At 37.6% G+C, this 13,067-nt stretch overlaps 1 protein-coding gene across 1 annotated transcript in view; it reads right to left on the bottom strand.

Annotated features, from left to right (window-relative positions):
• Positions 1–13,067, bottom strand: part of LOC106663687 (C3 and PZP-like alpha-2-macroglobulin domain-containing protein 8) — a 648,112-nt gene that overhangs the window by 18,699 nt on the left and 616,346 nt on the right. Inside the window, exons 10-11 of the mRNA XM_014388721.2 lie at positions 8,126–8,301; positions 3,389–3,506 (exon numbers count right to left, since the gene is read on the bottom strand). Coding sequence (XP_014244207.1) covers positions 3,389–3,506; positions 8,126–8,301 — 294 coding nt within the window. The remainder of the gene's footprint in view (positions 1–3,388; positions 3,507–8,125; positions 8,302–13,067) is intronic.

Genomic DNA, 13,067 nt, shown 5'->3' with positions numbered 1-13,067 from the left:
ACACTTGAAAGGCTAGTTGAAAAACATATAAGGGGCAGTTCTTTGAAAGAAAAACTCCTTCGTAAATATCAACATGCCTATCAGAAAGGAAAATCGTGTGAATCAGCACTACATCAACTAACGATACAAATAGACGATTCACTGAACAACCAAGAAATAGCATTGGGAACCTTCTTAGACATTGAAGGAGCATTTGACAGCACTCCTTTCGAAGCAATGGTTACATCACGCAAACAGCGAGGAACAGACGAAACCTGCTGTAGATGGATAGAATCAATGCTAAAAAGCAGAAAAGTGTAGGTCTCCATGTTCCTCGAAAAAGTAGAAGTAGTGGTGGCGAGGGGGTGTCCGCAGGGAGGAATACTCTCGCCTCTGCTGTGGAATGTGGTAGTGGCCAACCTCATATGCAAACTAAATGAAAGTGAGTTTACACCCAAGGCTATGCAGATGACATTGTCATACTAGTCAGGGGAAAATTCGATTCAACATTAAAAGAGCTCACCCAAAGAACACTAAACCTACGTTACGGTGCTAGATATAATAAACTTATGATGAAACAACCCTCACCAAGACTGGCAAAACACTGCTGCAATTTGAGAGGGCTCGGAGGAGTGGACTAACCGGTCACTGGCATCTGAGAAAACATCTACACAATATGGGCATATACAACGAAGATCCCATCTGCAGATTATGTAATGAGGAGGAGGAAACAGCCATACATATCACCTTCGACTGCGAAGCAACAGCTCAATGGAGATTCAACCTAACATACGAAAAAACTTAGGGAGTGAAATTGTAGCAGCGACAGTCAATGACCTAATACTTCTAAGGAGAAGGATAGAGTCAGTTGCACTGAACTAAGAAACTAGGCAGGTACAATTAATCCCCGCTGCAGTGCCTGGGGAGTACAAACCCTGCTTCCTAGTATCCTTATCACCATACCATACTACTTATGCAGTGATTCACGAATACTTTCGATTTAACAGACTTTAGCCTATTAAATATATCCCTATATAAAATACGAAAGAGTTTTATTAAAACTACGTACAGGGTGAGTAGGAACATAGGAGCATATTTGGTAGAAACCACAAGACACGTAAACTATTTATTTAAAAATCGATTAACGGTCACTAATCACCACACATTTAGACACGTAAACTTTCATTTTTGTCTAGTTTCTCCCGAGCTAAATTTTGATCTAACTCTCCAGTATAGCGGGATACAAGGAATGGGATACGACTAATTTATTATAAATTAAAATGATAAATAAATAAATTGTTTGTAATTGAAGGGGTACGAGAAGATTTCGTTTTTACGAAAAACAATGTCGAAAATAGTTTTTAAAAACCTTTCCACCTGTGAATTCAGCTCAAAAACCGTTTAAAAAAAGTACATCGATGATTACCTTATCATTTAAATTAGTTAGTATCCCATTATCCTGAAGTGCTTACTGATTTATATAGGGTAAAATCTGTACATGTACACATATACACCCGTATACCGACTTGAGCACTTCTTGTGAGAGAAGGTCGATTGTCTTAACTCACAACAAGGTGAAACGTACGATCTACAGACAGAATTACTGTAGACGTAGAGTACTTACTCAGACGGTAACAATTTTATCATTTTAATTCCACTTCCCCTACTGAGCTTAGTAGTTCTATTCTTTTAAATATAGTTTGAATTTAAAAATCAACGTGGAATTATTTTTTCTCCAGCAGAGTGAGAGGACAATTTTTTAAATGCGAGGCCTAAATTTTTTGTTCCCACGACTTACTATTTGTTCCCAAGTGTGGTGTTTAGTAACCGTTTGTTAATGATTATTGGAGATCGTGAAATGCGGTCTGGTGTGACGTAGGTTTTAGAAAAACATTTTCTTTATCGTGCCAACGTTTCGACCTTTATTGAGATCATCTTCAGGTCCTTGTATTGCCTGCTTTTTAACAAAAAACTTCTCTGATTGATAGCATTGACGTTGATTGAAAGAAAATGTTTTTCTAAAACCTACGTCACACTAGGCCACATCTTACGATCTCCAAATAATCATTAACTAACCGTCACTAAACATCACACATTTCTACACGAGAAGAAAGAAGAATATGGGATTCTATGAACTGATTTCAACTACAAATGGACAACAAGCAACGAGTTCTGAAGTATATCGTCATCAATGAAAAGAAACTTGCATCGGCTACCAATCAGAGAATTTTTTGTTGAAATGCAGGGAATACACGGCCCTGAAGATGATCTCAATAAAGATCGAAACGTTGGCACGATAAAGAAAATGTTTTTCTAAAACCTACGTCACACCAGATCGCATCTCACGATTTCCGAATAATCATTTGTTCCCACGATTTAAAATATTGACTTATAACGTAAAAAGGTTGTACCTTGCTGCTTTTTGTGTTTTACTAGTCTAACTCTTCTTCATTTCTTTGTTATCTATTCTTTTTTATCAATTTTATATCAAACATTCATAATTCGTTATTTAGGCTAGGTAAAGAGACATCGCCCCTTTCATATTAGTGCTTTTCTAGCCTCTTTCGTCTTCAAATGCCTGGTGCAGTAAAAGTTTATAATTTTTGGTATTCACAGGATCGCTGTTTCATATGTTTTCTGTGTGCATGTGCGGTTAGTTCTGGTAAAGTTCGTTTTAATCGAAATCAAATTATTTTAAATTTAGGAAAGGACTTAAGAATCATGACAAGGCGATTCTTTTTAGGAAACGGTTGTATTTCTTGTATTCCATTCCTCCAGTAAAATTAAAATAAAAGAAAACAACTAATACATTTTTTTATTATTTAAAATTTTTACACAAAATAGTTAGCATGTTTAAAATTAGTTATATTAATATATTAAAATAAGGAAAATTTTGATAGTAGAGAAAAACTATCGTCGTCTTTAATTTCAAGTTTATTTCTCTGAGATGAACATTTTTTGTTGTTGTCGAAAGTGTGACACCTCTTGACGAGGGTCAGAAAGCACAACGGGTCACGGACCAATGAATACAATGCTCCATTTCTCCAACAAATATACTCCAATAGTGTACAGAGCATTTTTCTGGTTTTAGGCTCGGTTGGGCAGGGGGTCGAAAGAAAAAGAGGCGAATGTATGGCTTGCTCAATGGCTCATATAAAACTGAACGTTTCATCAAGTTAAGAAGCTACAGTTTTCTTTTTTTTAACACTACCTCTACATTTTATACACGCATGGATTAACACTAGTGTTGACTCTTTTTTTTTAATATTCAAAACCTCAATGTATTCTCGCTCAGTTATTGTGTGCCTCAATCTCAATAAAGATCGAAACCTACATCACACAACAGCGCGCTCACGATCTCCAAATAATAATTAATTAACGTCACTAAATACTACACAAATCAATATACCTGTCGGTGAATTAATTTAACGTCGAACGAGATGACGTCGCTGATTGGCTCTCCTTCGTCTGTCACATAATACACGAGGAGATGGCTCACCGGTGCCATAACAGCTTCCACTTTAAACCTGAAAACATCATAATTAGTTAAATAATAAACACAGTTATGAAAGGTATGTAATATATGCATTCCATTTATGTTTTACTGGTCAATTGATACTTCTTTCGATTAATTATTTTTTATGCAAGGTTTTTGAGGTTGAAATTAAAAAGCTAGTGCCACGAGCGGGATTCGAACCCACGACCTTCGGCTAAATACGCCGCTGCTCTACCACTTGAGCTATCGTGAATTCGATCCTCTCGGATACCAACTCTCCATCCACGTGTCCGAGAGGTGTCCGTATTTAGCCGAAGGTCATGGGTTCGAATCCCGCTCGTGACACTGACTTTTTTATCTCAACCAAAGATCTTACATAAAAAAGAATAATTAATTGAAAGTAATAGTTATTGTTTAACGACTTGTCTTTCAATGAGAGAACAGGTTTGCCGGCTGTCTTTTTACGAGGCGGCTGAAACTGTAAAAACTAATTTGAGAAAATTATCGGATGGCGGTTTATTTCCTAGGGGCCAATAAAAAACTCGACACGACGTGTCAAAAGTTCAAAGTGGCGCGGGCGGCGGGGTGAGGACGTATGTTTCATTGCTTTAGTGCGCTTTTGATATCTCGAGGGGGTTTACGAGCCCGATTTCGACGACAGGTGGTGAATCCCCTCTGTAGAGGGTGTAAAACGGAGTGGCTTCGAATTTTATGTGACACGGGTGCGCTTATGAAAGGAGAGGGAGGTCACGTAGATGGGGTTAATTGAACCGGAAGAAAGTCTGAGTTTCCGGTTCGTGCCGGATTTTTGTACGGAGGAAGCCGTGGCCTGTGAGACGGGGAGAACGAGAAGGGTGCCCCTCTCGGCTTTTATTTACATAAAGTATTCCAAACGAGTGACACCCTTACCCGTCAACTTTCAATCCTCTGGAAGAATGAGAGCACCCGGTTTATTGGGTTACTCCTCCGCCAGCCGTATGTTTACACAGTGTAATGAGAGAACCTCCTCCGCCTATCTAATGGAATTACACTCCATCTTCACCCCTTTCATGTAATCTCAAAACACATTAAATTATGCCATGATAATAACTTGTAATTCATGTGTGTAATTAACCGGACAAATTCGCCATCACCAGTAAAATAAATGGTTTATGTACGTTTTTTGCGTAATACTCCCATAATTGTGTAAATATTGTTTTTTGTGTAATTGTTGCTGGGACATTCACAACAATCATTATTTTATATTTGTTTACATCTATGATGACACAGATTGCAGGTGATGAAGCCATACTAAAAAACGACTTTTTCAGGTATAAAAGGATGATGATGAAGAATAGAGACTAGAAAGCGGAGGTTTTTGTTCCCCAAGCCTTCTGGCTTATTGTACTTTTCCTACTTCCTTAGTTCATTTTAATTGACTTAAACCTTCTCTAAATAAGTATTAGGTCCTTGGCTGTTGTTGCTATACTTTCTTTCCCTGGGTTTTCTTTGTATCCCATGTTATTTCTCCTTTGAGCGGTCGTTTTGCATTCGAAGATAATGTGGGCGGCTGCTTTTGCCTCCTCTCTGTATAATATGCAAATGGGGTCATCATTGATATGCCAATGTTGTGTAGATGTTTTCTCAGATGCCAGTATCCGACAACTAGAGAATAGCTCCAATCCGGCCTGTGGGCCGCAAGGCCACACTGTCTCGGCGCCCCTCGAGATGTCTGGTCGGGACGGTGCCGATTCGTTCGCCGCTTGAACGGCCATCTCATATCCTTCATCCACTCAGGGGAGTCATAGTTCATTTAATATGGGACTACGACGACAATGAGTGGTACAGCGGGAGGCGCCTGAAAAGGTGATCCTCGTGTCCTCGTTCACTTCCCTTTCTCAATCCGTGTTCCTTCTCTCTTCCTTGCGACCTCAGCTAACCCTTGGATATAAGGGGGTTTCCAGGCGCAAAATAATGGTGCAGCTTTGATGGCGTGGCAACCTCTCTAAAGTACAAACTGTATTCGTGTCGGCCTCCGGGGGGCAGGTGACGGCGGGTGCTTTATCAGAAGCAGACGAGAGCTATGGTACCAGATCCTATCTACATAGACGGGGGAGGGTGCATAACCTACGGGGTAGCAAAAATGTTCCAAAGTCCAGCCCCTGATACATTGGGAATGGATTCGTAGTGGCTTAGTGGCGAGGCTCCTGTCGAGAACTTAGAGAAGAGGCTGTTCTATCTGTGACCTTCGCCCAAGCACTTACGTATAACCTTCGTTGCAACCCCGGCCTTACGGTATACGAAGGAACACACTATCGAAGCGTATAGCTTGAGGACGCTCAGACTACGCTGACGGAGTCCCTCAAATACGTGAGAAGTAGCGGATAGGAACGGATAGTGGTCGGTGTTCCCTACACGAATGGCGTCCTTTACCGAAGGTAGTCTCCTCTAGAGGTTGATTAGGAATTCCACTTTAAACAAAACCGCGGTCGGAGGGGATCCGGAAGTTCTTACGCTGGAGGAGCCCCAATAGTCTGGGAGATAGAGTGGTCTTTTCTATCTTGGGAGTGCTTAGGAGACCAGGCAGATGTTTTTCGGCCTTGGTAGCCCTTTACGCGCGGCATACGGTATGATGCTTAATGCAGACAACTCGTGCAAGCGGGGAGTGAGGTTCGTCTTGGCCCCTCGGGGCTGGGTCATCTTCTACACAAACGCTGAGGCTGTAATACACATCAGTCGTATGCGGAGGTGCGTCATCTCCCATCTTGAGAATCAAAACGTCCGTTATGACCATGAGCAGGTACAGACGGTAAAGAACCTCATTATCCTTTTTAGGACGACCGAGTATTTGGGAACGCATGTCCGACAACTAGTCTTATCATCTGATAAACTGACAAAAGGAGGGCAGCAAGCTAAAGCTATAGAGAGTAAAACTCAAGGGAGCCCTAGGCGTATATATGTGTCAAAATATCGCATCAAAAATACTGAAAGGGTCCAAAATCTTCAAAACCTGGGGAAACGTGGGGAATGATCTGTTGGGTAGCAGAACACAAAGTTTTTATTTTATTTTGTACACTTCTCCTTGTTCCCTTTTCTGGATCCATTCTGTGATGGAGGATCGTGTATATTTTAATAAAATAAATAAATTAATCAATTAAAATATGTTACCCATCCATATATGTTTAGTTGCCTAATTTACCAAATTACTTATTTCAATTAATTATTCTTTTTATGTAAGGTCTTGGCTGAGATGAAAGCGGGATCCAACTCGTGGCACTAAATTTTTCATCTCAACTAAGATCTTACATAAAAAGAATAATTAATTGAAATACGTTACCTATGATCAACTCATACTAAATTTTGGAAATAGTGTTGGGAGCCCCTACTTTCAAAAAGTCATTAAACTGTTAGTTAAAGTTCAAAGACGTTTGACCAAAATCTCCAAAAACTTAAAGCCATACTGCAACTTCAACCGAGTTAAATTCCGAAATTTAACAACTCTTTTGTGTTTTGCCCTCTCTAGTATCCATGAGTTTGCCAGATTTGGTGAGAGTTCTTTTATCATCGATTAGCTGTGTCCACTTCTCCTTTTGCCTTATTTGGATTCATACTGAGAAGGAAGATTCTGTAATGGGGACCGCGGTAGCCGAGTGGTTAGCATGAGAGACTCTCACGCCGCGGTCGTGGGTTCGATTCCCACTGTCGCCTCTGGCCCTTTTTTCCCGATAACCCCCAATTTGAACAACATATATATAAGAATTCGTCATGGCTAATATGTAAAGATTCTGTAATAAATAAAATGCTAATACTAGTATTCGGCATAAACGTCATAAGTTCGATTCTGAATTGTTGTATGTACATACATTGTTCACCTCGAATGTTATGCAAGTAATTGGATTTTTGAGAGGTATTTTTAATAAATCTTTTTAAAACAGATACAGAAGGCACCGACTGAGTTATCTCGTTATAGTTTTGAAGTTTCAAAATTTGAACTTATTTTAGTAGGAGTTTAACTGAAACGATTTCCCCCTTGTTTTTTAGTTTCATCTTAATTAGAAGTTGTTATTTTCGTCGATATTTTCCTGTCTAACTCATCTGATGGGCGTTGGTTACTAAAGTCATTTTATATTTTGTAAACTTTGTCTCAATTAAGAAAGTTTTCGGGATGAGAGGTTTTAGCCTATTAATGCGAGTTGAGTTTGCCAACAACTTTCCGACAACTTCTGGACCACGTGGAATTTTTTCCCCGCAAAGTACGAGTCTTTTCTGCCTCATTTGGCTTTATCTCGATACATTTTATTTGCTATAATATGAAAATCGTCCATTTTTATTTCATTTTATAACAAGTAACTTGAGTTAAAGTCAATAAAAAAAAAATATCAATGTTAAATCATTATACACAATACATTTTTTATACTTATCATGAAATGAAAGTAATGAAGACAAAAAAAGTTTGAACTAAAAACTTAAATCTGCATTTTTTTAAAGATATTTTTTGTAATAAAACTATGGCTAAATTTTTTTCTTTGACGTTGTCTGTAATACATTTAAAAAATCAAATTAAAAAATATTAACTTTATAAATAACTAAGTATTAATGAAACTAGTACGTGTTGAAGAGAAATAAAAGTTATTTACTCATGACCGATTGAACTTAACATGTATGACTTACGATAAGTTGAATCGACACAGTGAACTCGGGTTCAAGTTGGCGTCTTGTGGGATGTTCACAGCAGGGACATGCCCTTCGTCCCAGTAAGTCAGATGCCCTTCGGTACTCACAATGTAATGAAGAGGTCTGTCACAGGGGCAAGATGATAAAATCACTGTCTTGGCATCGTCTCCTGGCTGTAAGAACAAAAAAAAGCAATATTTTTACTTTGTACAAAAACAATTGTTGAACATAATGATTATAAACATAAATTTAATTCTTTCATTATATATAATTCCACTATATTTCGTCCGATTGATCAACTTCTTCCAATTAATCTTTATATAAGGTATTGGTAAAACGAAGTATATCCCCTAAAGCTCTCCGTGGCCATTTCATTTGTCACCGCGAATCAAATCCTGATTACACGACATTTGAAAATGGCAAAAAGGAGGGAAAATTCGAAAGGTAGGTTGAGTGGGAAGTTGGTGTCCGAGTGGATCGAAGTCACGATAGCTCAAGTGGTAGAGCAGCGGCGTATTTAGCCGAAGGTCGTGGGTTCGAATCTTGCTCATGACACTGACTTTTTTATCTCAACCAAGACCTTACATAAAAAAACTCTTTAATAATGTTGAATAATTGCATTTTGTGATTTCCTCATTTCATATTGTAGAGGGGGATTAAATCCATTATTTTCTCCACACCAGCTGTGAGACAAGTTCTTATCGCTCCCTTTATGCAAACGCATGCGATTCTGTATTTTTGTGAATTCCGTTTTGTTATTTTCTTTACTTTATTGGTATAGAACGAATAATTGAACTTATTTTAAATTTTAATTGTAATTAATTTTCATATTTATTCATATTTTAGGTTTTTATAGATATTTTAAGGACATGATGAAAAAGCACTATTTTTATATTAAAACGGTTTTATTTGAAGTAAAAAATGGCTAATTATCAAATCAAATTTCTTATTTAAAAATAATGAATTTGATGGAAGAAAAGGGCAATTTCAGATTAAAACGTCCTATTTTGGCGAGAAAAGGGGTTTGTTTGACCGAAAAAGCTATATTATGTCTGGTTGCTTCAGCCATAGGTAACTGTCCAATATTTTATAAATTTAAATGACGAAAAACCTCGTAACGTATTTAGCCGAAGGTCCTGGATTCGAATCCCGCTCGTGATACTAACTTTTTCATTTCAACCAATACTTTATATAAAGATTAATTACTTGAAAAAAGTTATATATAAGATTTGTCATTATTTGGAAATCGTGAGATGCGGTCTGGTGTGACGTTGGTTTTAGAAAAACCTTTTCTTTATCATGCCAACGTTTCGATCTTTATTGAGATCATCTTCAGAGCTAAAAGTGTGTGTTTTCATTTAACTAACAGTCACTAAACCCCACACATAAAATTTATCGTTTTTCAATTTGATGTTTGTGAATTAATTAATTGATTATTAAAAAAAAAAATCCTACAATTTTCTAAAATTTTAAGAAAAAATTGTTAAAACTGTGCTACTGATGCAATAAAGCAGTTCAGAACGTTTTTTGTATATCTCAGATGAACAAATTATCACCAAATCGGCGCTAGATGTTTACTCCTCTTTCTTTTGTAGAGATAAATTGTTTTTTGGATGTAAAAGGCCAAAGTTTTATCGTTGTAAACACAGTTGCTAACAAAAGCCCGTTTGGGATAGGAAAGTCGGAAAGGCCGTTCAACAGGAACTTACGAGGTTTATTTCTTCCTAGCCCTTTCCCAAAAGGTTTGCCATTTGGAAAGTGGTTCGTGAGTGAATAAAGTTTATACGTATCATTAAAAGCTTGTATCTTAGTTCAACTGTCTAGCGATTTGTTTGTTTTATGGAAAAAGTAAAGCTTATTTCTTAAATGACTAATAACAAGTGTTTAAAAATCTGAACTCTTTGATGGTTAAAGCTCGAGAATTTTTTTTGGCTGTAGTTTTCTTCTTATTTTCAGGGTGCCTTTCGTCTTATAAACCGGGAGGCTTATTCCTGAAAAATTCTCCCTTTCATCTTAAAGCCCTCTGTGTATTATCTTAATAAGGGAGGCTCTTATTTCACTTTCTTTTTTTTAAGAGAGAGACGAGGGGTCATTTAAAAGGCAAATCCTCTTCTTTCTGATCAAAATTTACATGGCAAATACCAATATTTCGAATTATTTTGCCGTTTAAAAGGGAATTGGTTTTTTTTCTTTGTCTCTTCTTTAAATAAAACAGAAATGCAAGTTTATATATATAATGTGCGACTGTAGTGGCCGCGTATCCGATATCCGAAGCAGCGTCAGTCAACGATATGAACTAAGAACATTATCAGGGAGTGCATATTAAAATATATTAAGAGTATTATTAAGTATATTAAATGGTGGACAAGTATTTTCATCATCAGGTTGAAGGAGATACAAACACGTCTCTTGATAAAACTTATAAGAGTAGAGAAAAAATAGATTTTACTATTTCTATTTCCTTTTTCTAGACATTGTTTTGTTATTATAGCCGTATCATGTAAAGATATGACATTTTTTATGCTACTGGGTATAGACGTTTTAAGGCTGGTTGAAGGATTTGTATATATATACTGACAGGCAAAAAATTCCACCCACTTGAAATATAACTTGATTTGTATATATTTTTATATATTAATGAAAGTTTCACGTTTTTTAACGCTTTAACGTTTAATAACTGAGGCTTTGTCTAAAAAAGTTTAAAAATATAAATTACTAAGGAAAATGAAAAATTAAAAAAAAAAGTCGGACAGATAAAATTTGTTTTAGGTTTTTAATTAACATTTAAATATTGCGTTTTTCCTTCTCTTGCCTTAATGACATCGAAGACACGCAGGCATACTTTCTACCAGTCTGGAAATGTCTCTTTGCTGGAGGTTATCTCATTCTTCAGGAAGAGTCCTTTCAAGATCGTGGAGTGGATCAGGATGGACGTGCTCTTTTCGACTTTTGTGGTTATTCGATAAATGTTCGAGGGGTTCAAGTCTGGAGAAGGGGCTGGCCAGGCTAAGACCCTGATGTTATGCTGTTGAAGGTACGTTTGTCCTATGCGAGCGACATGTGGACGGGCATTATCATCCATTAGAATAGGATTGTCGTTGATTTCATCGAATATAGGCTGTGCATGATGTTCAAAAATTTCATCCACATAGCGAGTGTCCGTCAAAGACCCACCACGAAGAACAACCAACTCTGCGCGACTCTCCATTGTAATTCCCGCCCACACCATCACTGAGCTACGTTGAAAAGGTCGGCTCTGGGAAAAAGTAAAGGCTTCATACCTTTCATTTCGCCTTCTCCGCCCTCTTTCACGACCATCTGGAGATCGTAGAGCAAATTTGCACTCACCTGTAAAAAGTACAGCAGACCAATCGTCCAAAGACCAATGGCTGTGTTCTCGAGAAAATGCGAGTCGTGAAATCCGTGTTCTGGTCAATTCTCGTCCGCTTACGTGGCGAAAAGCCATCAGTCCATACTGATTTAATCTTCTTCGAGCAGTGCGTTCAGAAATTTGAACACCTCGAACTTCCTGAAGCTCATGAATTGCTTGAACAACAGTACGGTGCCGGTTTCGCAAAATTTTCAATGCCAAAAAACGGTCATCCTGAGGTTCTGTCACCTTAGAGCGTCCCAGAACTGGGACTTCAATAGGACCCAGTTTCTCGAAAATGACGTAACAGCGTCTCGCTGTGTATCGTAGGGATCTCCGATGGCAATAGCCGCATACCTGATGGAACGTCCATCATCAAAAAGTGCCACACCACGCGCTACATCCTCAGCATTAAGTGGCATTTTTAAGTTTAAAGTTTGAAATTAGTAAAACAAAGATGAAAACTAAATAGTTTATTGCTTCAGAATTCAAATTAATATTCAAATGAAACTGAATAAACATTTTAAATTCCGTAAAAATTAAACATTGAAAAATCATTTATCCTTGTTTTGGATTAAGGATTAAATGTGGCTTATCTCTAATTGATATTCCCAATTTAAATAGAAATAGGTAGAATTTTTTTGCTTGTCATATATATATATATATATATATATATATATATANATCGGACCATGGACAATATGAACTTTTTTGTTCATTTTAGGGTGAAGAATCTACTGGAGAAGTTTGTAGCACGAGTAGCAATTATATATGTATATATATATAAATATATATAAATGAATGTTCGTATGTGTGAGGTTTCAGGAATTTGTGGCGTCCATTTTCACATCTGTTTTCCCAGCTGTTAGCTGTCCAGTCGGGCCTTCAAGTTGCAAAACTGCTGATACAATACAGATGCAAAAACCCCAGAATTGGTTTGCTGATGTAAAGATAGGAAGAAAGGAACTTCACCCTTGTATCTTTATTATAGGCAGCAGTGGTGTAGGTAGTAAAACGAACTACTGGCATGTGGCGTGACCGTCGACTGTTCCACTCGGCCAAACCATCTGAATTGAGAAAAGTGCTCCAAGTGAACGTTTATTTAGTGGACTATAAAGTCTAGAAAAACCGATTTTGTTTATACATGTAAAACAGGGGTGCTCAAACGGTCGATCGCGAGTGCTTTTTGAGTAGATCTGGAGAAGAAAAAAATTTTTAATAAGTAGGTAGGTAACTAAACTACAAAAATGTATTACGTAATAAAATAACACTGCTTGCGGCAAAAGGTGGCTTTATCAAAGGAACGCGCGGCACTTGTCAAAGAAAAGCCGCGTTGTTTCTAGACTAGTAGACAGTACAGTCTAGTCTAGAAACAACGAGAGACAGTACAGTCTAGTTTCGGGCGGCGCGTTTGACGGGAACATTCGAGACTTTCGTTCACGCCGATATAAATGTTGTGCCTGCAGGAATTGGAGTCATTCTGAATTGTAACTTGATGGCGATACTACGTCGATACAAAGTTTATTATTAAATAGTGGAAAATGAGTGCAGTGAAATCTAAAACGTATC

The sequence above is a fragment of the Cimex lectularius genome, unplaced genomic scaffold (genome assembly GCF_000648675.2).
Source record: "Cimex lectularius strain Harlan isolate CLEC.00 unplaced genomic scaffold, Clec_2.1 scaffold227, whole genome shotgun sequence".
Classification (NCBI taxonomy): Eukaryota; Metazoa; Arthropoda; class Insecta; order Hemiptera; family Cimicidae; genus Cimex; species Cimex lectularius.
The sequence above is the reverse complement of the archived record's forward strand: the minus strand, read 5'-3'. Positions and strand labels throughout refer to the sequence as shown.